This window comes from Hyperolius riggenbachi, chromosome 2, assembly GCF_040937935.1.
Source record: "Hyperolius riggenbachi isolate aHypRig1 chromosome 2, aHypRig1.pri, whole genome shotgun sequence".
NCBI classification, from domain to species: domain Eukaryota; kingdom Metazoa; phylum Chordata; class Amphibia; order Anura; family Hyperoliidae; genus Hyperolius; species Hyperolius riggenbachi.
Window position 1 is genome coordinate 411,519,756 of NC_090647.1, and position 26,977 is coordinate 411,546,732.

Here is a 26,977-nt window from a genome sequence, read left to right on the forward strand (position 1 = left end):
TAAAATCTTGTCAGATGTGTTAACCTTTCACAACTCTACAAAGCCAACGAGGGTTTTTTTTTCCAGGTATGCTTTACAAAAAGAGAGCGTGAGAAAGATGATCTTGAGTTTTCAACTCAAATAAGCTCCTGCTCAGGAAAGATAAGTCAGTGAAATGCAAATAGTGTAAATTGTGTGCACTTTGGAATTGGGCATTTAATAAAGTGCATTTAATTGACACAATTCCAAGCTGCCTACAACTTACTTTACCCTTTCCTGCAAGTCATAATTATCAGCTCCTCATTGATGGGCTCTGCTGTTTAGTACACACACTTGTTTCTGTGTCCAGTGTACTGTCAGTTTGTTCAAGTAAATAAGTGAAAAAAGCATGCTTTTCTGTTTAGCATCAGTTGATGCTCCTTATTTATGGTACTTCTGAGTTTATAAAGTTGTGCTGTGTTAATGTGAAAAAATGCTTTGTGTTAAATTGTTTTCTTGTGCTTTAATATTTTGCAATCCATATCTCAATTACCCCTGTACATTTTTCATGCCGTCTTCCTCCTAATGGCCTCTATGCATGTAAGTAACTTGTGAAGTGATGATGCCTGCTTTTCTGTTTTCTTTTCAGTAACGTTGTTCCTCAGTTTTCAGCTATTGGAATAACTTTAGTTCATGAGACCGTTTTGATACTAAACCTGCAGCTATAATCCATTGTAATTTCTTGTGTGGTTATTGAATCTTGGCCAGATTTACTAAACACTTCTCTAGAGATTTCTCATAATAGAGGTGTTTACTCTTTATTAATAACTTCAGCCCACAGTAAGTAAAAAAAAAAAAAATTACTAAAACGAAGTTGTCCCAAAATGACTGATCTGATTACTATTTTGCTTGCCCACTTTGTATTACCATTTTATTCACTGCATATTGAAAACTTATTTTGTGAATAAGATGAGAAAACGTCTTCCGTGAGAAAGCTCCAGAGCACTGTTCATTGAATCAGGGCCCTCCTCTCATTGCTACACTCGTCACTCTCATTGTGTTTCTTTCATAACCCCCATATTTTACTGCTCTTTATGGCTTCTAAAATGTGTAAAACTGTATTGTGTGTTGTTTAGTGTTTGCAACTATTGATATTCTTGTGTGGTTCTTAAACTGTGGTTTTTTACCATTATCCTATTTAATTAAAACAAAGCTTAAGTCACTGCTATTGCAAGCCTTATGCAATTACAATTTCCTAAAGTTTTAAGGTTAAAAGGTGTTTTTTGTTTTTTTTTTTTAGTTTTTTTTTTTTTTTTGCTTGAAATAATAGGCATGTTTATTTTACTTGAGGCTTTTTCAGGTTGTCAGTTTGTGGTTTAGCTGCCTAGTAACAGTCGGGGCATCAAAGTAGGGGTTGAGTTTTCCAGTACACCCAATTGGCAACACACGCTGACACTGCATGGGCACTTAAAACAACCATAAATGATTGTTTCAAATAACAAAAAAAAATGCACATTTGTATGACCCTTTAGTTTCCTAAACCAAGGTTGAACATTTTATATAAAAAAAAACACAGTGAAAGTGAATTAATTTTGTTGTATTTATTTACATTATCAAGTTGCCACATCTCAAGACTTTTGTACAGCTCTGTTACAGCAACAGTCCTGCTTTCAGACCCTTCTAGTGATATTCTGAATGGTTTAAAATGTTGGACTTTACAAATGGATAGTGCTAAGATGTGGTTTTATGCTAGGCAGCTATTGTTGACTATAGTTGGACTATAGCTCTGTCTAAAAGGAAAAACAAAAACCTTAGGTGTGTAAAACTTCTACTTAGAACAAATTACATCCACCCGAAGTCTACTAGCATTCACAGCGGTCTCCACCATATCACAGTAGACATGGGCGATTGGTGGGCACTGCAAAACTACTGGGAACACAAGGCATGACTAAATTACTTACTTCATGACTTACTAAACTGTAGGGGAACGAAACAGCTTAAATAAGTTTTGTGGGTAGTGCAAACTGGGACAAACTACATGTGTCACTGAAAATCAGAGCACTGGTTAGCACATAAATATTTCTAGAGGTTATGGAGACACTAGAAAGCTGTAACAAGCTGCTATGAACACCAGAACTAAATTTGACCTATGTGGCCCTGCTGCAGTATTCCAAAGATGCAGGCGGTTTACTCAGGGATCCAATAGATTCGAAAGTCTGGTGTGGTGTTGAAGAGGGCCTTGGGATTGTCAACTTTTCACTCAAGCAAGCCATTTTGTTGGCCCTCATGCTGCATGGAGGTGGTAAAACTGACCAGTGGCTGGCCAATCAAAATTGATTGTATATACCAGGCTTACATCTCCTTCTTAATATTCTTCAGCTGTTCAAGATTGCTTTACCTGTAGTTCCATGTTTGCACAATTTGCAAGTGTGAGGTACACCTTACACAAGCAGATGGACATTTTTTGTTTTATTTATTTATTTGTAGGTCTGTTTATTTTATAATATGAGTTGATGTGCCTTTATAACATGCATTTCTGTTTAAGCAACCCCCAAATGTAATTTTAATTTTGGGAAACTTTCACATGAGGTAGTAAGGGTTTAGTTAATGTTCCCTTTCTAAGGCTTCTTTCATGTTGTATGCACTAATGTATTGCTGTGCACATTTCAGCAATATATAATGTGCTAACACAAGGGCATCAGAAGGGCATAGTCTGCACTGTGTGACATTTCCACTTCTACTGCACACCAGGGCATTCTCAAAATGCACTACTTCCTGCATTTTATTCCCCAAATGCAGTCCTGCTGTCCCATTCATACAGTAACCAACAGCAACACCAGTAACGTCTGACATTCTCATGGGGTTTATCAGGGTTTTCTTTTATTTTCGAAAGCAATTACCAAACTGCACTTGCTCAGTCCAACTGCCAAAATACTGAGCAACGGAGTAGACTGGTTGGCATCTTTGTATAGCTCCTTTCCAGGGAGAGCTGTCATAAGGAATAAAGAATATGCTAAGAATCCCACACAAGGAGATGGGACTAGTGCAAAACCTGCCTAATCTGTCCAATTTTGACTGTCTACTGTAAGCCGCAGCAAAAGTAATTAAAAGTGCATTGTGGGAGGAGCGTACATTTTATAATTACTGTATTTTTCAGAATACAAGACTTAGAGCGAATAAAAACCAAAAAGTGTTATATATATATATATATATATATATATATATATATATACCTGGTGTATCTACGTTCCTGAAGTGTTTTTTAGATTTTCTCTCCCAATTATTGTCCTCCTGTGTACCCTTCTATCCACGTCCTCTTTTGCGTCCCCGTGTCACCTCCTGGCCCCCCCTACTGGTCTCCTCCACTCCCTGTGTGTAGAATTAGCCGCAGAGCGGCTCACCTCACAAGTGATTCCAGCGGCGATCAGCAGACCTCTCATTTTCCGCACGGCTCCCCCTAGTGAAGGCTTCTGCTGATGATGCAGGGAGTCCCCAATGTCGCTGTGGGTCGGTGGTTTGTATCGGCAGGCGATCGTAAGTCGTGGACTATGAAAAGTTAAAGAATAAAATAATGCATCCAGTTAACATTGTGATGACTAGTTTGGCTTTCTCCCTTGCCTAGATCTTGCGTTTTGAAAAAAAAAAAAAAAGTAAAGTTTTTTTAAGAGTTTATTTTTATATCCACAATCTCCAATACAATACATATTACTCCTCTGCTCCATTAGAATCACCTCTGCACACCCTCCTATTTAGGACATCTCACAGATCTCTCCTATATTCTAGAATCGCCTTTCACATGCCTTTTGTCGCTCTACAATCAAGAAAGCTAAAATTTCATACAAGCCTTTTATTGTAACGAAGGACTTTTCCTACAGTTACATACTAAATCTATGCAATTTTACGGAGCAAATAGAGGAACTCACTGCCACATCAACCTAAGTTTGCTGCCTAAGCTATGAACTTGTCCATCAAACTACCTGTCAGCTTCAAATAGTTGCCTCCACTTTTACAGGGGCAGAAATGGCCATTTTAGAAGTTTTTCTAAGCTGATTATGATTTGGAAGTTTTTCAAAGCAGTAAATGGGATATTCAACAGTAAATAAAGCAAGCACTTTAAAGAAACATTTTAATGCATTACAGAGTTCACCTTAAACACGTTTTAAAAGTTAAATACCGTAACCTTAAATTACTTCATACTTAAATTAATCCATACAAAGCCATTTATATTGATAATGCCCCACACCATGCTAGTTAATGTTTGACATACAGAATATAAAATGACCTGAGGAAACGAATTCTGAGGATTCTCTGTGAGCCGCAATGTCTGTACCCCCTTTACCTTGTATGCCCAATAAATCTTTCCAAGCCACCTAGCATTCCAAGCCACCGCGGCACTGCCTAGTAAACGCATGAGGCCTATTACCCTGCCTACAACTGCTAACGGCTATAGCTAGGAGGACACCGTTCCCCATTACTGCCACACTTGGGTCGAGTCGGCGTCCCCTATACATACCTGGACCAACACCATCCAGCGAAGGAGTATGTGCTGTCTCCCTGGGGACTCATCTGGCCACCTCTGTGAGAGCGTGGTCCCTGGCTGGCCTGAAAGGGACACATGCCTTCTCTGGCTGGTTTCTGCAAACAGCCACAATTGAATCAGGTGAGATCTGTCCTGGACAGGGCAATATACAGATTGACATATCCTTTATAGAGCGCTCTCTTTGTTTGTCTTTTATCTACATAGTGGAATATAGAGCTGCCTATATAGGGACTGCCTGATCGCTCCTCCAAGGGGATCTTTCCAAATCCCATACTGTTTCCTACATCTCAAAGCTGAATTGGTAGACTTGTGGGCACTATGGGCTGTCTGTTTTTTGTTTTGTTTTCCAGCGGACTTGGAACTTTCTAGGGGCTATGACGTTGTTGTGGTCCAAAACACTTCCTCTATTTAGCTCTACAGAGGCTGAGTCATACATTACTTAGTACCCCCACTATATGTAATTTAGGGACTGGGAGGAAATGTAGCAACTTCCCCTAATGTTACTTCTTTCACGAGGAATTGTCCTGACCTCCCCTGCATAAATCCCATCATGACACCTAACCTAAAGCTCACCCGAAGTAAAATGATTATGCCTAACTCTAACTTGAATGTTAAATCTAATCTCCCATTAGATAGCTATAGCGGTAACTTACCTATGCCACCACCTATAGCTGATGCATTCCACTTGTAGTCCATAGAATTCTACTACTTCCTCCTTTAAACCCGGAAGAAGGAAGTAGTGGCGTTACGTGGACCACGAGTGGAACGCATCAGCTATAAATGGCAGCAGAAGTTAACCTCCTTCTGCCCTAGGTAGCGCTATCTAATTTGAATTTTGATTAATAGTAACTATGTACTCGTAGCTAACATCACTAGAAGACAATTTTATCTACACAACTGCCACTCACTGGATATTTTCTTCCCTTTGGCCCATTCTCTGTAAACACTTGTCTTCCTCATTCTGATTCTCATGGATTGAGTTGCTATGTTGATTGGCAGATTCGTTTTTTTGTTTGTTTTTTTGTTAACAAGCAATTGAACAGGTGTACCCAATAAAGTGAACAGTGAATGTGTATAGTGGAGCATTGTGAAGTTTGTGAGATGCAGCAGATTAGCATAGATTATATGTAATACGGATTCGTATAGTAGATGGAATAAGCAATGAACAGAAATAGTGTGTCCGAGAGCCATATACTGTATATACTCACGTATAAGCCTAATTTTTCAGCACAAATAATGTGCTAAAAAGTTACCCCCTCGGCTTAAATGCGAGTCAGTGGAGCAAAACAGATGGTGGAGCAGGTTTTGTTACTGGCATTGAAGCGTAAGGATCATGCATTAGTAATCCTGCTCTTGCCATCTGGCCCCCTGCTGTTTCCGTTTCCCCCCATCCCCGGCAACATGGTGTGCAGAGTGTGCTGCTCAAGACTAGCTATGTTCCCCAGCATTTGGAGTAGAGCATGCCAGCAATGTGTCAGCGGTGCAATAATCGGGGATTCTTCCTGTGTGGCATCTTGACACAGCTGTATCATCCTTGGGACACATCTGGCTATGGGGAGGGGAGTTGACTAGTACTGGGGCACATCTGGCTTCTGTGGAGGTGGCTATACTGGGGAGGGGGCTCATATGCGAGTCTATCACTTTTTCCTGTTTTCTTAGGGTAAAGTGGGCGCCTCGGCTTATACACGGGTCGGCTTATATGCGAGTATATACAAGAATAATTGTACTGATCTGTGGATAGGGAAGCAGGCAATAATGAAACGAACAGGCTGTTTTGCATAATCCTAATTAGTCACACTGTGAGCATTGCACATATGCTATAATGTGATAATCTGTTCCACGTGTATTGTCTTCCAATGTGAAAACTGTTATGTTACCTCCCAAACTAGTTATTTGCCTTTGTAAGAAATCCTGAATATTAATAATTGTTCATTGTAGTTTTATTTTGCATTTTAGTCATCTAAGAATACTTTTAATGATGAATTTAGTTTATAATCATTTATGTTCACTTCACTTTTCTTCTGTACTGGCTACTCACCTTATAATTTTATTGTAGAACAGTGTTTTATACTTTTAATTTTATTGTTCTACATAACTTTTAAAGTAAATTATGACCAGTAATTGTAACCATTGACCTTGAACATATGCTATTTAATTTTAAGCAGGATATTTATTTAAACAAATTCACTGTTCTAGAATAAAATTTGTAAGCAGCATGACTGTATTCATCTTTTTTGCAAGAATCATTGCATGTTAGAAAATTAAGCCCTTGCACTGAAGCACAATGCATGTACAAGTTGGTTTCTGCTTGCTTTAAAATAAAAGTTCTTGAAAGATATTTGGCTTTCACTACAATATCTACCAAATTGCATTTGAATAGAAAGCTTTCAGGCTGCATTGTTTTCAGATGCCAATGCTAGGGGAGAGTCATGCCAGCCCTGGGTAATAGTGATATTGCAGGTTAGATAAACTGGGTTTATTTAGTCTAGAGAAAAGACGCCTTAGAGGGGATCTAATTAACATGTATAAATACATCAGAGGGCAATATAAAAGCTTGGCGGATGAGCTTTTTGTCCCTAGGCCTTCTCAATGGACTAGAGGACATGATCTGCGCATGGAGGAAAAACGTTTTAGCCATTTATTTAGGAAAGGGTTCTTTACAGTAAGAGTAATTAAAATGTGGAATGCATTGCCACAGGAAGTAGTTATGGCAAATTCTATATCTGCATTTAAAGGGGGCTTAGATGCTTTCCTTGCGTTGAAAGACATCCATGGCTACAATTACTAGGTAATGCCCAGGGATGTTGATCCAGGGATATTATTGCCATCTGGAGTCGGGAAGGAATTTTTTCCCTTTGGGGCTAATTGGACCATGTCTTGTAAGGGTTTTTCGCCTTCCTCTGGATCAATAGGGATATGTGAGGGAGACGGCTGGTATTGTACTTTGTTCTCTGGTTGAACTCGATGGGCGTATGTCTTTTTTCAACCTAAATAACTATGTAACTATGTTGTTGGTTGGTGGGGGGGGGGGTTTTTGGGGGGGGGGTTGTTTTTTTGCATTTTGTGGATGGAATTAATTTGTGCAGGTGCTCTCTCAGCTTCTCGGCTAGAAAAGCTTGAAAATTCAAAAATCTTTTGCATCTTAACCATTTATGATCGTATCTCTTTATGGAAACTATTGATTTGGCCCATCAGTATGATCTGTATAACCTGATAAAAAATACAATTGTTCACTAAAATTGTGTGTTAATGGCCACCCTTACATTATTTCCTTATTGATTGATATGTTGGCCCCTCCACAAGTGCAAGTTTCTCCAAAGTGAATATCAGTACAATGCTTAAAGTGAACCTTAAGTCTAAAAAAAAAAAAAAAAAAAAGAATTTTACTCACCTGGGGCTTCCCTCAGGCCTCCTGCAGCTGATCGGTGCCCTCGCCGTGTCTCTCCGATCCTCCCGTCCCCGCCGGCGACCACTTCCGGTTTCGCCGTCAGAACCCGACAGGCTGGGAACGCGAGTGATTCCTCGCGTTCCCAGCCACAATATCTCCCCCTATGCTGCTATTGCGGCCTTCCTTGCCGCAATAGCAGTATAGGGGGCGATATTGTGGCTGGGAACGCGAAGAATCACACACGTTCCCAGTCTGTCGGGACCTGACGGTGAAACCGAAAGTAGCCGCCGGCGGGGACGGGAGGATTGGAGAGACACGGCGAGGGCACCGATCAGCTGCAGGGGGCTGAGGGAAGCCCCAAGTGAGTAAAACTCATTTTTTATTTTAGACTTAAGTGCCTCTTTAAAGATTCAATTTGGGGTTGTGAATACAAGTAATATGCTACACAAAGACTCCTACCATTACCACAATTCCAAAATGAAATCATCTGTGTCAATATGTGTGTGATGAAATCAATATTGGTGTGTAATCCCACTTGAGGGATGTGATTTTCTAAAAATCCCCCAGTAGCAAGAGCTTTACAAATCACAAGTGCTTAGAAAAACACTGCTAGTGGCTTCCTGGCCTTAGTTGATGTTTACTTTAAATATAAAAACTTGCTAGGAAAATTAAAGGAGATCTCCATGAAGTGTCTTTGGGTTGAATAATACATTTAATTAACATTTATGCTTTATACCTTTTAACCCTCTCCCGACCGCCTAGTGCCGACTGGCCGTGGGAGAGTGGCGCTCACAGGACCGCCTAATGCTGATTGGCGTCAAAGTCCTGAAGGCGGGGTTAGCAGGGAATGCTCGTACGTGCGTTCCCTGCGGGTGAATAGAGCGGTTATCCGTCATCCGCCTGCCAGCCACGATCGAAGCTGGCAGAATGATTTCACAAGAAAAAAGGTAAAATATATGTATCCAGTGCTGCGGTCTAGCGCAGCACTGTAAAGAGAATGATCTTGTTACTTAAAGAGAAACTCCAGTGAAAATTATGTAATGAAAAAGTGCTTCATTTTTACAATAATTATGTATAAATGATTTAGCCAGTGTTTGCCAATTGTAAAAGCTTTCCTCTCCTTGATTTACATTCTGACATTTATCACATGGTGACATTTTTACTGCTGGCAGGTGATGTAAGTGGAAGTACCTGTTCTTGCTATTTTTGGCAGTTGGAAACCGCTGTAAACCGCTATTTCCCACAATGCAATGAAGTTCACAGACAGATAACTGCCAGGGAAAAGGGCCTCACAGTCTGTTATGGGAGGGACTTCACCACAATATCAGCCATACAGAGCCCCCTGATCTATTTGTGAAAAGGAATAGATTTCTCATGTAAAATGGGGCATCAGCTATTGATTGGGATGAAGTTCAATTCTTTGTCACGGTTTCTCTTTAACTGTCCCTCTGATGGACTCACAATCTAATCCCTATCACAGACATATGCCTATGTATTTAATGTGTAGTGTACGGATCATAGTGTAGGGCCAATTGGGGGGGGATGCAAAAAAAAAAATAGCCTTTTTATTATTATTAAAAAAAAAAATTGACAATAGCAGCAGCAATCAGACCTCCCAAATGACAGCTCTATTAGATGAAAGAAAAGGAGGTAAAATTCATTTGGGTGCTAAGTTGTATGGCTGAGCAATAAACTGTTAAAGTTGCAAAGGGCTGAATTGTAAAAAAAATCGCCTGATCATCACTAGGGGGGGGATATAAACCTGTGGTCCTTGAGGTTAAAACATGTTTTAGTCCTTCAAAAGCAAAGAGCTGCAAATATTTTAAAACGCTCTCTTATAGGGCCCATTCACACTTGCGTTTGCAAAAAACTGGTATAACTGGGAGAATGCTTTTGTGTAACACTTCCTGGAGTTCTCCTTTAAAATATGTACGTGCAAAACAAAATTTAGCAACCCTGCTGCCTGCAGTAAGGCATATACAAAAATTGTATGCCCAATCCTGTCAGAGTGCAAGACAGGTCATAGTAATAGAATATTTGGGTGTAGAATTGCCACCACTGAAGAATCTTTCCAGCCAGCTAAAATCTTCCATAGCTGTGGAATCTCACTTATTTACAGAGTTTAGTTTAACCAGGTCCAGATGTAGCTGATTGAAATCTGTGCCAAGGTGTAGATTTTAATCTTCTGTTTCTAAGCGCACGCTGATCTCACCACTGCACTCAACTGTCTGTGGGCTGGTGCACACCGTGCAAGTTTTTTGGCGTTTTTACAGCCGCTTGCGGCTGCGGATACGCTTGGTCAATGTATCTCAATGGGTTGGTTTACACCAGAGCGGGAGGCGTTTTGCTGAAACGCATACTCCCGGGCCGAGGCATTTTTTTGGATTGTGGAGGCGTTTCTGCCTCCAATGTAAAGTATAGGAAAAACGCAAACCACTCTGAAAAACGGCAGTTCAGAGCGGTTTTGCAGGCGTTTTTGTTACAGAAGCTGTTCAGTAACAGCTTTACTGTAACAATATATGAAATCTACTACACCAAAAACGCTTCACAAAACCGCAAAATGCTAGCTGAAATGCTACAGAAAAATAACAAAAAGCGTTTCAAAATCTGCTAGCATTTTGCGGACCTGCTAGAGGGTTTTGGTGTACATCAGGCCAGAGAGCCGTGCGCTGACAATTGAAATCTTTAAAAAAAAAAAAAAAAAAACTAGGGTCCTTAAATGACCAGAGCCTGCATGTCCCAAAGAGGTTTATGGTCAGCCAATATGAAAACAACCTGATGTTTATGTACACCCAATACAATTGCCTTCCCAGTGTTTAAATTATGTTGTATAAGTAAATATGTTTCGGAGGAGCAGCAGAACTGCATAAAATGGAAGGCTAGGTTTCTATTGGGATGCCGCAGTTTCAGAAACAGAAGTGGCACCTGAGCTGATGCCAGTTCACATCCGAATCGCTCCAGCTGGGGTATGCACAGCTATGGGAATTCAGATGCATTGTGTGAAAACTGCAGCAAGCAGCATTTTTTTTCCCTCTTCACATGATTCGGAAGCAGCCTATTAGTAGTAGTAGTAGTAGTAGTAGTATTTATATAGCACCGACCTCTTACGCAGCGCTGTACAGAGTATATATTGTTTTGTCACTCTGTCCCTCGGAGGAGCTCACAATCTAGTCAGCCTATTGATTTCACTAGGCTGCGATTCCACATCCGAATTTGCATGCGGGAGAACAATGCAATTCGGCTGCAGTAGCAATAGGCCTTAGCCTTTACACTTGCAATTAGGAGCATTGGGTTTCTGAACAAGTTGAATATAGTTAAATGTGTGCAGAAATTCAGAATTTGGGTGGAAGGGGGTGGGGAAGTGTTCAAGAGCATACATTAAGAAAAACTATGAATCTATCAGTATTAACTGTAAGATAATCATTTTTGTACTGAAAAAATGTAATATTTTATTTATTTCCCTTAGTTTTTGATCAATTAGATCTGGTTACGTATGAAGAAGTAGTGAAACTGCCCGCCTTCAAAAGGAAAACATTAGTTCTTCTAGGTAATGTACTTTGCCTGATTTTCTTGCAGTTTGAATTCTTGTGGAGCACAAATCCTAATTTTGTACTTATCTGTATTAATAGGTGCACATGGTGTTGGCAGACGACATATAAAAAATACACTAATTACTAAACATCCTGACAGATTTGCTTACCCTATCCCACGTAAGTACAGCACATGTTGTTACAGACTAACATTTGTATATATAAACATTTTCTCTGTGGAACTGGAGAGTGGGAACCAGAATGACATCAGAACAGGATGGAGAAACAAGTGTGAAACAGCCAACAATTTTAAAAGTGGATTTAAAAATAAAACTGGGTGATATCTATAAAAGTCATTTTTAGGAGGAGGATAGATGCAGTTGTTTCAACAGTTTATTTTACCTCAGTAAGTCCTTGTTCACATTATAAATCACTAGCGCTATCGCAAGCGCTGAACGATTCATTGAGCTTTTTTCAAAGTGCTTTTCTCTGCACTTGGAGCTTAGAAAAGAGCTTTTGTTAACGAACGACTCTGGGGGGACACGCCCCCCCCCCCCCCCCCTGCAGGGCTCTATACCAGAGAGGGCAAGGGGGGAGGAGAGCGAGACACGGAGAATGCCGGCGGCTTGATCTGTTACATTGCTGCCGGCTTATTTGTCAACTCTCTTCTTTAATATACATATTGTCACCTTGACAAAGAATACAATTAGCGCCACCTGCGGCGTTTACATTGACATTCACAGTTAGCCGGGCGCATTACATACATCCGTTAGCAGGGCGCATCCGGCGTTTACATTCACAGTTTTGTTACGTGACTGTAATTATGATTGGAATTAACAACAACAGCGCCACCTGCCGGATGCGCCCGGCTAACTGATAAGTACCCAGTAAATTTTATATAGTAAATGAAGATAATTCTGTTCCTGGTGGGAACCATATCTTTTGCTCACAGTTTGAGGCTAAATACTTATGTCATTTCTTCCCTTAACTTTTTTTTTTATTATTTTCTTCTCCAAAGGCTGAGTCACCTCAGCCTTGCTTGTAAACACAATTGAGCAGAGGATAATGTTTCAGCTAGGCAGGGAGATAAAGGGAAGAGGAGGAATATATTATAGATAAAAAGAACCCCCAGCATGCAACTGTTTGGCAATGGCAATTAAAGGGCCAGTGCTCCTAAGGTATGTGATAACTCCAAACCATAACAGCAGAAAAAGTTTTGACTGCAGGATTAGCATCTTTATCACTTAAAGAGACTCCGTAACAAAAATTGCATCCTGTTTTTTATCATCCTACAAGTTCAAAAAGCTATTCTAATGTGTTCTGGCTTACTGCAGCACGTTCTACTATCACCATCTCTGTAATAAATCAACTTATCTCTCTCTTGTCAGACTTGTCAGCCTGTGTCTGGAAGGCTGCCAAGTTCTTCAGTGTTGTGGTTCTGCTATGAACTCCCCCATCCAGGCCCCTCTCTGCACATTGCCTGTGTGATATTTAGGATTAGAGCAGCTTCTCTCTTCTCTCTCATCTTTTACAAGCTGGATAAATCGTCCTCTGAGCTGGCTGGGCTTTCACATACTGAAGAATTACAGACAAGGGCAAAGCTGTTTGCAGGAAGAAACAAGCAGCCTGAAACTTCAGTGCATGAGAACAGGGGGAAAGAAACACACAAATAATCTCTTGAGATTCAAAAGGAAGGCTGTATACAGCCTGATTGTGTATGGATGTATTTTCTATGTGTGGACATACTGTACATCAACCTACTTCCTGTTTTGGTGGCCATTTTGTTTGTTTATAAACAAACTTTTTAAAACTGTTTTTAACCAATTTTAATGCGTCGAGGAGCGGCGAAATTGTGTCAGAGGGTAATAGGAGATGTCCCCTAACGCACTGGTATGTTTACTTTTGTGCGATTTTAACAATACAGATTCTCTTTAATACACTCAAACCAGTTGCAGTTGAAATTTGATTTTTACGGTGACAATCCCGCTGTAAGGGCTCGCTGCAGGGCCGAACAACTCAAGCCTATGACAGTGGATCGCTTTCCTGCCGTCCAGGGGGACAGCCGTGTCACACAGCTGTCCCCAGTACAGTGCTGCTGTAGATCGCAGCGCTGTACAGTGTTATTAGACGGCAGTTTCACCATCTAACAGTCTCCTAGCGGTGATCGCGCGCGATCTCCTGCAACACCCCGCCCCAGGACTTAACGCCAATTGCCATGGAGTGGTCCTGGAGCTGCCGCTCCGCTCACGCCAATCGGCCTGCAGCGGACACATCACTTACTCACACTTTAGAAGAATTTAGAGCCTAGCAAACAAAGGGTTAGTTCCCCATACCCAGCTTCACATAATTCAGTGCACAACCAAATCCAGATCCAAATATACAGACACGATCGATGGCCCATAGCATAAACGCGATTCAGATCATAAGATCGCACGTCACACATTTAAATACACAGTGATATGCAAAGCCTGATACAGCCCACTTCATTAATCAATTACCTAGAAAACCGGTCCCAATTGACAAGGGGATTAACTCCCAGTGCCAGGTTAAACAGTTGACACAACTAATGCTGCATAGTAATACCTATATGATCTATGTAGGCAGTTCCCACATACACAGATATATTTTCAAATAAAACACGAAGTAAAAACAACAAAATAATGCAGACAACATCAGAGTGTGAGGGGGGGGGGGGGATGGGGAGGAAGCAAGGATAGACTGACTTGCTGGAGCTCAAAGAACAGCAAAAAAAAAAAAATACAGAAATTTGAATTCATTGGCAAGTAACCAGACAATCAATAGAAAATAGTAGATAAAAAGTAAGTTGATGTTCCAATGATAGTTGAAACCAACTGGCTCCTTTGTATCCAAAGTAAAAATGCAAAAAAACTTGCGCTATTTGAATCATCACCACACTACCCACACCCCTCTACAGGACCACGACTAACACATTTAATACCATTGAATCTAAAAATGACACATCAACCCCCCTATCCCCCCCCCCCCCCCCCCAAAGTGTTAATTTGAAGTGCATTGGATAAATTATGTTCTTCTCCCATGGCTTCCTGAAAGTGTTTGGCTATTTAAACATGGAGTGGCCAGGTTTATTACAGGCAACACAAAATATGGTGTAAACCACCGTCGGATAGTGCTAGTCAACCATGCAAGAAGCAACATAGTGAGTTTGCAAGTGTACTTTGTAATATTTTGCAAGTTTCACAGCCACATCAAAAAGACGCTTTGTCTCAGCCACACAGATCCCTGGGAAATCTAATTATTCAAATAAAGACTTAAAGTGGATCCGAGGTGAACTTTTTCTCATTGCATAATTGTGTTCCTTTCCTATTGTTTATAGGGCATTCCTCAAGCCAAATACTTTTTTTTTTTTTTTTTTTAATACTCTAATTCCCTATAAACTAAATAAACCACGCCCACGGGTTTTCAGAGAGCCTTGGCAGTAGCAAGGGCTCATGGGAGCTCAGTCTGGGCAGGAGGAGGTTGAGGTGTTGCTAGCCATTGATTTCAGAGGCAGAGGGGAGGAGGGGGGGATTAGGTTTTTTTCACAGGCTTAGTGCTCAAGATACAGATAAGCCTGCCTCTGTGTAATGTTTACAAACAACATAGCTGCTGTCATTGTATCACAGGAAGAAATAATCATTTTCTATTAAAGCTGTTTGCAGCTAGATTTTCTGTGTAAACTATCTAAACTTTACATAAGATATATAGAAAAGTTACTTGTTATAGTTAGTTTTTTATCTCGGATCCACTTTAAGGTGGCCACACACACCATACAATTAAAAGATCCAATTTTTTACCAATTCAATAATTTTGATCGGTTGTCCCGAAAAATCAAGAGCTTTTCTTTTTCGATCCATAAATCCGATCAAATTTCCCTCCCCCATTTTTGGAGATTGGACATTTGGAAAGTTGGAAATTTCAGACCAACTTTATCAAGAATTGTATGGTGTGTGATGGATTGTCAATTACTTGATGTGCAGTTCCAATCAATTTCTTCTGAGCTTTCAGTTATTTTATTTATGATTGGGGGAAAAATGAACATAGGTGTGTGGTACATTGATCAGATTTTTGAATTGTTACAAACAGTCAGAAAAAGTGGTATTCTTGAATTGAACAAATATATTTTGTTCAATATATTTAAAAAAAAAATTGTATGGTGTGTGTGTGGCCACCTTTAGCCTACTACCTAAGGTTGGTGCCCTTCTACTAACGCACATGTAACCTCGGTCTACAGTTGAACCTATATCAGGATCACCAAAGTTATTACAAATTTTAACCTACAACAGTGTTAATGTTTCCCTCTATAAAGCTACTATCACCCCGTGTCTTAAAAATAAATAAATAAATAAATCACCTTTTTTTTGGTCTTCATGATAGATAAGCGCTTTGTTGCAAGCGTAGATGAAAGTAAACACTCCTCAAATGATTAAACTGTCAGCCCTGCACCTCACACATCTTAGTGTCTGATTTTGATTGCTATGCTAATGCTTGCCAAGTTAGTGTGATAATTACATTTCCCTCTGCATTAAATCAGTTGGAATATTTGTTGTTTGTGCCAAAGTCAGCAGAATCATGACCCAGTCTCCCAGAGATCAGATTGCTCAGTAACAGCCGTATCAGTCTGCAGACAGAGGCCTAGTGCACACCAGAGCGGTTCTGCTGCGGTTTGCGATCCGCTTGCGGGTGCGGATCCACTAGGGTAATGTATTTCAATGGGTTGGTGCACACCAGAGCGGGAGGCGTTTTGCAGAAACGAATACTCCCGAGCTGCTGCAGATTTTGGATTGCGGATGCGTTTCTGCCTCAATGTTAAGTATAGGAAAAACGCAAACCGCTCTGAAAAACGGCACTTCAGAGCGGTTTGCCAGGCGTTTTTTTGTTACAGTAGCTGTTCAGTAACAGCTTTACTGTAACAATACATGAAATCTACTACACCAAAAACGCTTTACAAAACCGCAAAATGCTAGCTAAAACGCTACTGAAAAAGAAGAAAAAGCGTTTCAAAATCTGCTAGCATTTTGCGGATCGGCTAGCGGTTTTTGGTGTGCACCAGGCCAGACTGTACACACGCCGGACTGTCGCTGGAACGACCCGCCCAGCGGGAGGTGACGACAGACCCGTCGTTGCCTGCAGTCCGGCGTGTGTACGGACCTTAAGAGCTGTCAGAGTATTGCAATCCCTCATGGGACTTGTAGTTCCACCACAGCTGAAGTGCCAAGGTTAGCCATCAATGGCCTAGGCTAACCATCGCTGAGAGGGTGGGGTTACTTTCAGTAATCCCACTAATGATGCAGTCTTGATTCTGGAACCTTTCTACTTCTATGTATTATGAGGGTCTACCTGAGGTATATTCACTTAGTTTACCTTTTTACTACATAAATTTGGTAAGATTGTACAATCAACATTGTATCATTAGTGGATACCTTTCATCTCCAATAGCGTATGCGCCAGACACAGTAACAAAGTGGTCACTATGATCAGTTGTGATTAGGAGCCGGTAAGCATTGTCAAATGTCAGCTGACACATAACTGAATCTCCAGCAGTGGAGGCATGCAATCTCAGCAGGAGCGCGAGCAGGCATGAGCTCTGCCATTCAGATTCGGAATCCCAAGAAATACGTGCGAGCAGCGGCCGGGGGTAGCTTACTTACCCTTGTAACCACCTATAGCCGATACACTCGTTCTAACCCAGAAGGAGGAAGTATTAAAGTAACATGGAATGCCACGTGGAGTGCATCAGCTATAGACACCAACACAAGGCTAAGTTCACTTTGGAGAGGCGGATGTCATTCTGTTTTTCTTTTTTTCAAAAAAAAAAAAGTTTAAACTCATCATGATGTAAAAAAAAAAGGCACCGTCCTTGGGTAAAGAAATAAATAAAAAAAAAATGAATTACTAAGCTAAGGACGGTGCCTTTTTTTTTCACATCATGATGAGTTTAAATTTTTTTTAATTTTTTTTTTTACCCATGTAAAGCAGGTGAAAACTTTCTTTCATTTGCTCTCATATTGATGATGAACACTTCCCACACCTGAAAGCATGAACTAAATCGGGAAATAAAGGTTTTAGTCTTTAGGATTGCAACATGGAACTATTGTAGCTTTTTGCTTTTGCATTACAAATGATCATTTTGTTTCACATTTAAGACACAACCAGACCTCCAAAGAAAGATGAAGAAAATGGAAAAAATTATTTCTTTGTTTCTCATGACCAAATGATGCAAGATATCTCCAACAACGAATACTTAGAATATGGCAGCCATGAGGATGCTATGTATGGGACAAAACTGGAAACAATACGAAAGATCCATGAACAGGGACTTATTGCAATACTTGATGTAGAACCTCAGGTAACCATAGTAAATTGATTTATAAATAAGAATATCTGTTTAATTTTTCTTCTCTAGGTGGCTAATATTGTGTACTGTACTTTGGCATGCTTTCCATAGCTGGCTTTTAATGCCTGCATTTTTTTCTCTTGTTAAATATTTATACAAATAGTACATGGTTTTCAGTTGAATTGTAAAATAAATGTATTCAAGCTGAAAAGGTGACAGCTGAGAAAATAAAATTCCAGGGAGCCAGACCTTAAACACCTGATAATAGGGGGATAGTTGAAAAGACACAAAGGTGGGTTGTCTCTACCTCTACTACTGTATGTGCTTAAAGGGTATATTCTGGAGTACCACACACACACCCACTAGTTCAGGGGTTACATAGTTACATCGTTATTGGGTTGAAAATAGAGATATAGAGTTCAACCAGAGAACAAAGTACACCACCAGCCTGCTCCCTCACATATCCCTGTTGATCCAGAGGAGGTGTCAAACTCAAATGCAAAGTGGGCTGAAATTGTACACTGGGACCAAGTCGCTGGCCAAACTCAATGTCTACTGGCCACCCTTCTCCCTTATAAAGCTACCTGGTTTCTAATGGCCCTCCTCCAACCCCTATACAGTTCCCTAGTGTCTAGAGGCCCCCACCCTCCACTATACAGTTCCCTGGTGTTTAGTGGTTTCCCCCTACCTCCCCCATATTGCTTCCCTGGTGTTCTAGGGCTTCACCTCCAATATAGCTTTCTTGGTGGTCTAGAGAGGGCCATACATAATGCAAAGTGGGGAAACCACTTGAGAGCCACATTTAATGGCTCTGAGGGCCAGATTTGGCCCGCGGGCCGGAGACATGTATGCACTGGTTACAGTAGCTGGATAGGTCACAGTCCTCTCAAGGACTGTCCTTTTCTTCATATTGATTTGCCATTGGGAGTTGAGATACAATAACTTCAGTAAGACCTTGAATGATTCCCCCTGAGGGGGTAACTAATAGGTACTTCGAATACACAATAAGAGGTACCCTATTGGAATTACATGAAGTGTTATCCCCATAGGATGCCTCTTATTCTGTGTTCTAACTACAAATGAGAAAAGTTGATTTTAACGTGTTATTTTCATTTTCATCAACTGCCATGTTAAATTCTGTGTGAAAGTGAGATGTCATTTTTTGGCACTTAAAATATGAGAGGGGGGAGGGGGGACAGAAAGAGGATCTTGATATCGTGAGTGAAATAAGCAGTAGTAGTTTTGATGGTATACCTAGATTCTGACAACTCATATTTAACACAGAAATGCTTTGTGAATTTTCATATGTTTAATGAGCTCCTATTACCTATAACATTGTGTATAATATTTTAGTGCATGCCGAAAGCACATTAATAAAAGCTTACATGTGTGAAATAGCGCTATTCTGTAGCCTGCTAGTGGCTAAATACTTTTTAGTGCTGTGGAAAAAAGTGTTTGGTTTTTTTTGTTTTTTTTTTGTTTTTGTTTTTTGTTTTTGTTTTTTATCATAGCCGCTGCTCAGCGGCATCCCCCCAGCCCAAAGAACGGGATCTCCTGGAGGGCTTCCCCATCGCCATGACGACGGGCGGGATGACGTCACCGACGTCGTGACGTCAAAGGGGACTCCGATCCACCCCACAGCGCTGCCTGGCACTGATTGGCCAGGCAGTGCACGGGGTCTGGGGGGCGGCTGCGGCGCGGCGGCGATCGGATTGCACATGCAGCTAGCAAAGTGCTAGCTGTGTGTAGCAAAAAAAAAATTATGCAAATCGGCCCAGGAGGGCCTGAGCGGTGCCTTCTGGCGGCATAGCCCGTGCTCAGCACGGGCTTACCGCCAGGGAGGTTAATATCTACTGGTAATATGTGGTACACTGGTAAACAACCAGAGAGATATCAATAATTTACTGATCTACCACAGTTGCATAATGTACGCCTAAAGGTGGCCTATACATCGGACAGCTTGGCCGATGATCAACCTTCCAATTCAATAATTATTATAATCGAATTGGACGATAATTTGTGCCACCAAGTGCATGCCCGACCGACAAAGCGACCAATTTCTTTAAAGCGACCAATTTTGGGAAAGAAATTGGTCGCATTGACAACTGTGCATGCCACAAGATGTCGAGCCAAAGTTGGTTGGTCGGGTGTGCGGCGGTACTGCAGCCAATTTCGGAATGAGCGTCAAAACCCTCACTGCTGCTGCCGCAATGTATAATTGTGCCCGGTGTGTGCATTTATACATTCAATCCACACAATTCCCATAAGGAACTCAACCCTCAGCGGATACTTATCCAACGAAGAACATTTATTTAAGGGTTACATGAGTATACACAGCATAATACTTCCAGCACAACGTTTCGGGCGAAGTGCCCTTTATCAAGTGCTCGAAGTTTCACATAGAAATAACACATTTATAACATCATTACACCTGACCACACCTTGCATAAGGGGGCGGGAACAATACCTATTGCATTTTAACCCTATGAACAGCTAGCTCTATAAAAAACACCTGAGACTAAAATCCTCGTTTAAGCCCCCTGGCGACTGCGTCCCCAGCCTATCCATCCACCAGGCCTCCCTCCTCAAAAGTTCCCTAATATGGTCACCACCCTCATATCTCGGGACCACCTCCAAAACCTGCCAGCGCAATTGACTCACATTGTGGCCCAACTCAGAAAAATGTCTGGCTAATGGTGGATCCTTTCTAGAATCCTCTTGCTCACCACCTGTGGCCTTTTTAGGTTTTTTGATGTTACTTTTGTGTTCGTTTAATCGGGTCTTTATGTCCCTTGTGGTCTGTCCCACATAGGCCAGACCACAGGGACATTTAATGAAATACACCACCCCCTTTGTATCACAGGTGGCATAATCTCTAAGTGATATACCCTCACCTGACCGAGGGTGATGAACCTTGGGCCCTTTAATGATGTTATTGCAATGTTGGCAATGTAAGCAGGGGAATGTACCCTTTTTAGGGGTACCCAGGAACATTTGTTTTGCCCCCCCGGGTCTTCCAATGTCAGCTCTGACAAGATGATCCCTTAGGGACTTGCCCTTCCTGTAAACAAATCTGGGGGTGGCCCTACAGACTGACAGTAACTGGGGATCCGCCAAAATTTAACTATCTTATCCTTTAAAATGGCGGATTCACGGCAAAAAGTGGTGATGAAGTTCAACTCTCCCCTCTCACCATCACTTATCTTTTCCTTGTAGATTCTCAGTGTTTCTCTCCCCATCATCCCCACCTCACTGGCTAATTCCTCACATTTCTTGCGACTATATCCACGTTTAACAAAATCATCAGTGAGGAGCTGCGATTGCTTGCGATAAAGCTCATCAGAAGAAGTGATTCTTCTCACCCTAATGTATTGACTCTTAGGGAGCCCATCGATGAGGGGCTTCGGGTGACAACTAGTGGCTAATAAAAAGCCATTCTTATCTGTCTCCTTTCTGTACAAATCTGTTTCAAAACTACCATTTTTCACCCGAACCTCCACATCGAGGAAATGCAAGTGAGGTGGGGATGATGGGGAGAGAAACACTGAGAATCTACAAGGAAAAGATAAGTGATGGTGAGAGGGGAGAGTTGAACTTCATCACCACTTTTTGCCGTGAATCCGCCATTTTAAAGGATAAGATAGTTAAATTTTGGCCCATGGTAGCTGCGGATCCCCAGTTACTGTCAGTCTGTAGGGCCACCCCCAGATTTGTTTACAGGAAGGGCAAGTCCCTAAGGGATCATCTTGTCAGAGCTGACATTGGAAGACCCGGGGGGGCAAAACAAATTTTCCTGGGTACCCCTAAAAAGGGTACATTCCTCTGCTTACATTGCCAACATTGCAATAACATCATTAAAGGGCCCAAGGTTCATCACCCTCGGTCAGGTGAGGGTATATCACTTAGAGATTATGCCACCTGTGATACAAAGGGGGTGGTGTATTTCATTAAATGTCCCTGTGGTCTGGCCTATGTGGGACAGACCACAAGGGACATAAAGACCCGATTAAACGAACACAAAAGTAACATCAAAAAACCTAAAAAGGCCACAGGTGGTGAGCAAGAGGATTCTAGAAAGGATCCACCATTAGCCAGACATTTTTCTGAGTTGGGCCACAATGTGAGTCAATTGCGCTGGCAGGTTTTGGAGGTGGTCCCGAGATATGAGGGTGGTGACCATATTAGGGAACTTTTGAGGAGGGAGGCCTGGTGGATGGATAGGCTGGGGACGCAGTCGCCAGGGGGCTTAAACGAGGATTTTAGTCTCAGGTGTTTTTTATAGAGCTAGCTGTTCATAGGGTTAAAATGCAATAGGTATTGTTCCCGCCCCCTTATGCAAGGTGTGGTCAGGTGTAATGATGTTATAAATGTGTTATTTCTATGTGAAACTTCGAGCACTTGATAAAGGGCACTTCGCCCGAAACGTTGTGCTGGAAGTATTATGCTGTGTATACTCATGTAACACTTGAATAAATGTTCTTCGTTGGATAAGTATCCGCTGAGGGTTGAGTTCCTTATGGGAATTGTGTGGATTGATTGGATCATTTGGAGGATTGGTGACCCTTCCAGCCATAGGAACTCCCCACAACATTTACCATTGCCTGAAGCCCGCAGACACCCCTGTGCATACTACTGCATTTATACATTACCTGTACGCGGTGACCATCCATCTCACCGGGTTCCACATACACGCTAGCAGCGCATAGCGTCTGATGTCAGACCGCTAGCGTGTATGCGGCTTTCCAGCAAGATGGACGGTCACCACACAGAGGCTGCTGACGGACAGATAATGTATAAATGCACAGGGGGGTACATTTATACAGTAGGGGGGCATGGCGAGCTTAGCCGATTCCCTGAAGATTTCATGCTGAAATCGGACGAGAATCGGCCTGTAGTATATGGGCAGCTTCAACCAAGATACAAATGTATCTCTAATCAGATTCGATTACAGATAATCTTGTCTCTTTGTCGAATCTGCCTATAATAGTCAGGTCTATGGCCACCTTTACTTAAAGAGAAACTCCAGCCTAAACAAATATACTGTCATTAAGTTACATTAGTTATGTTAATTAAAATAGATAGGTAATATAATCTCTTACCCACCCTGTTTTAAAAGAACAGGCAAATGTTTGATTTCATGATGGCAGCCATCTTTTTGGTTGAAAGGAGGTGACAGGGAGCATAATGCACAGTTCCAACTGTCCTGTGTCCTGAGCACCTCTCCCAGTTGCTAGGCAACGTGAATAACATAGGAAATCCCATCATTAAAGAAATACCAAGCCTTTTCAGTTCTGCTGAGTAGATTTTTAGTCCGGAGGTTCACTTTAAGTATTCCAGTCTTCTTCCCATCAATTTAGACATAGAGCTGACTAGAGAGACTGCTCAGGAATGTTAAAAATGTTTACAGTTGTTAGCAAAAAGTTACAGGTATAATTATTGATTTTAAAAAACGCCAACATATTCCGTGGCACTGTACAAAGTACAAAACAAACCAACATGGGGTACATAATAATACAGACAATGGTATACAGCAATATACAAAATACAGAATTGGTAAATACAGTGACAAAAGTAACATGATGAATAAAATGTGTAACATTCCAAGACACAAAAGGAAGAGAGGGAGCCCTGCCCTTGCGAGTCTACAATCTAAAGGAATGGGGGGAAACGAGGTGGGGTAGTATACAATAAACATACCTAGAGGCAGTATGTTTTAAGGATATCTAGTAGGAGTGCAACTTGGCCTTAGGTTAAAGGGGAATGGCCTAAAGTAGAGCGTATACTTATCTTGAAACGCTCTGTCAAAACGCACTTTTTTAGAGATCAGGTTGGAAAGTGACTGATGTGTTGTGGAAGAGCATTCCACAGGAGGGGTGAAGCACGTGCAAAATCCTGTATATAAGAAAGCGAGGAGGTAATTCTAGAGGAGGACAAAAAGGTCATGTGCAGATCTGAGATTGGGTTGGTATCTGGAAACTAGTGAGGAGATGTACAGGAAGGAAAAATTGTGGAGAACTTTGTAGGTTAGGGTTAAGAGTTTGAACTGGATCCTCTGGTTAATTGGCAGCCAGTGAAAAGCTTGAAAAAGAAGCAGCAGAGAAGAGAGTAGAAAGGTAAATTAAATGAGCAGCCAAGTTAGAGAGACTGAAGCGAGTATAAAACTCTCTTCAGCTCTTATATTCAGCATGGGCATGTGTGCCCCTACTAAAATGCCCCTATCCCGCGGCTGAACGGGGGTCCCTTACCCCCCAAGTCCCCTCGTCTACTCACGGGGATCTCTTCCTGTTTGAGGCAGGGCTAATGCACGCAGCCCTGCCTCAGGCGCGTCTATCAGCGCGTATCTCTGCCTCTCCCCTGCCCCTCTGTCTTCCTTCACTGAGAGGGGTGGGGAGAGGCGGCGATGCGCCGCTGATAGACGGCGCTGAGAGGCAGGGCTGCAGCCGTTAGCCGTGCCTCAACAGCAGCAAAATCTACGACCAAGTTGGTCGTAGATTTTGCAAGGGGGGATTTGGGGGGTAAGGGACCCCCGTTCAGCGGCGGGATAGCGGCGTTTTAGCAGGGGCACACATGCCCCTGCTATATATAAGCTCTGAAGCGAGATTTATTCTCTCTTCAGAGTCTCTTTAAGTACAGATTGAAGCGGTGCCAGCCTTTTAGTTGGTAGTTTACAAAGTAGTATGATACAATAGTCCTGACGACATATTATAACAGTAGGTATTAACATTTTAGTTGTGACCTGAGTGAGAAAAGGTGCGAGACATGTTTTTGAGTTGGGGATGACAGGAGCTGGTTGAGGAGTGAATGTACAGAATAAGAGAGAGAGGACATTTATTATTATTATTTAATGTTAGTATTTGTTATAGCAGCAGAGATGGACAGACGGTGGAAAAATGATTTTCATAAAAATTATATTAAGTTTTAAGAAGCGAGAGGTCATGAAAGAGGATATAGCAGACAAGCAGTCAGGAACACTTGTGAGTAGGAAGTTAAGGTCTGGTGGTAAGAGTTACAGTTGTGTATTGTCTGCATATAAGTGGTATTGAAACCCAAATGAGTTAAGTTGCCAAGACTGTGCATTTAGATAGAAAGAGGAGGGGGCTAAGGACAAAGTCTTGAGGTACCCCCACAGACAAAGGATGTGGAGAAGAGATCTGATCTTAGTAAAAGACTGTGAAAGACCTTCCAGAGAGATAGGGAAATATCCAGGAGAGAGCGAGGCCCTTTATGCCTACAGTTGATAGTATCTGTAGGAGTAAAGGTAGCCATACACTGGTCGATTTGCCCCATTAGATCGACCAGCTGACAGATCCCTATCTGATCGAATCTGATCAGAGAGGGATCGTATGGCTGCCTTTACTGCAAACAGATTGTGAATCGATTTCAGCCTGAAACCGATCACAATCTGTTGAGCCCCCCCCCCCGTATACATTACCTGATGCTGGCTCCCGGGCATCTTCTCCGCGTTGCACGGCTCTGTTCCGGCTCCATCCCGGCGCTTCCTGTGTCACTCCGTGACCAGGAAGTTCAAATAGAGCGCCCTCTGTTTGAACTTCCTGGTCACTGCAGTGACACAGGAAGCGCCGGGATGGAGCCGGAACAGAGCCGTGCAGCGCGGAGAAGATGCCCGGGAGCCAGCGTCAGGTAATGTATACCTGATCGGATCGGCCGCCGCTAGCGACGCGCTCCCTACCCGTGGGCGATCGAGGGTAATTTCCCGCACGGCGCGATCGATGGACCGATACGATTTCGGGAGGAAATCGGATCGGCGGGTGCGTTTACCGCAAACGATTGGCAGCAGATTCGATCCCAGGATCGAATCTGCTGTCAAAACGCCCGCGAATCGGGCCAGTGTATGGCCACCTTAAAGTCTGGTCATCAGTATCAAATGCTGATGACAGATCAAGGAGGATGAGTATGGAATAATGACCTTTTGGATTTAGCTGCAAGATGATCATTGTCCACTTTAGTAAGGAATGGTGCACACTACAAGAGCTTTTTAAACGCTAGAGATTTTAAAAGCTCTTGCTAATGAAATGCTATGGGGGATTTTTACAAAATCACATCGCTCCAGTGTGAACACACACATAGAATAACACTAGCAAGAGCTTTTAAAATCACATAGCGCTTAGAAAAGCTCTTGTAGTGTGCAACAGCCCTAAGAGCTGTTTCTGTGGAGTTGTTAGAGCGAAAGCCAGACTGGAACTGGTCAAGCAGGGGAGTTAGCAGATAAATAATGGCTTAGTTCAGAAAGAATGGCTTAGTTCAGAAAGAATGTATCGTTCAAGTAATTTGGATGCAAATAGGAGAAGTGACACTGGGCGGTAGTTGGCAAGTGCGGTGGGATCTAGACATGGAGTTTTTAAGTAGTGGTGTCACAGCAGCTTTTTTAAGTGATGACAGAAAGATGCCAGTGGAAATGGATAGGTTTAATAGCGATGTTAGTAGAGGCATGTGGTAGAGATCGAGGTAGAGTTTGTAGAGATCCTGTGGTTTTATTGCACTACTTTTTGTCATGTGGATTTTTCTAATAAAGAATGGACATTTTTTCATCGAGCCAAGTCTGGTTTGCTGATCCTTTCTTACCGGTAGAGGCATGATCGATGATGTTACCTGCAGAATGAGATTGGAGGGAATAGGGTCCAAAGAACAGGTGGTTAGATGGGATTTGGACATTATAGAGGAGAGAGAATGTTCAGATAGAGTAGTCGATGAGAGGTGTGGAGATGGGATTTGAGGGCTGCATGGAAAAAACACTTTGGATTTTGTCAGATTAAATGTTCTCCTTATTCTGTACCCAAACTAATAAAACATTATGGAGTGTTCTTCAAAATATATTTCACAGCACTGAAGTAAAACCTAAGCGAAAGATTTAAACAAATGAAAAATGAGAACTCCCATGTGTCTGTCTAGGCAAAATCCTCTTAAAATAATTCTGATGGCTACTCCATTAAGAGTACAATAACTAGTTGGATGTCTTCATATTTTTAGGCTCTTAAAGTCTTGAGAACAGCAGAATTTTCTCCTTTTGTGGTCTTTATTGCTGCACCTACAATTACCCCAAGCATCAATGAGGTAAGCTCATTTCTTTCTCTCTTCAACCAACAATATGTATTGTTTACACAATATATGTATATTATTTTGACCTGCTTTTGGAATATGCTCATCTGCTTATGCACATCCTGTAACTCATTGAGTCCACAGTGTAT

General features: G+C 41.8%; 1 protein-coding gene across 17 annotated transcripts in view; it reads left to right on the top strand.

The window, feature by feature from the left end:
• Positions 1-26,977, top strand: part of CASK (calcium/calmodulin dependent serine protein kinase) — a 461,253-nt gene that overhangs the window by 402,869 nt on the left and 31,407 nt on the right. For 12 of the 17 annotated variants that reach the window (XM_068269833.1, XM_068269836.1, XM_068269838.1 and 9 more), the window contains 4 exons: positions 11,353-11,433; positions 11,516-11,596; positions 17,581-17,783; positions 26,760-26,843. In XM_068269833.1, coding sequence (XP_068125934.1) covers positions 11,353-11,433; positions 11,516-11,596; positions 17,581-17,783; positions 26,760-26,843 — 449 coding nt within the window. The remainder of the gene's footprint in view (positions 1-11,352; positions 11,434-11,515; positions 11,597-17,580; positions 17,784-26,759; positions 26,844-26,977) is intronic. The other 5 variants (XM_068269834.1, XM_068269842.1, XM_068269845.1 and 2 more) reach the window with 1 other exon arrangement.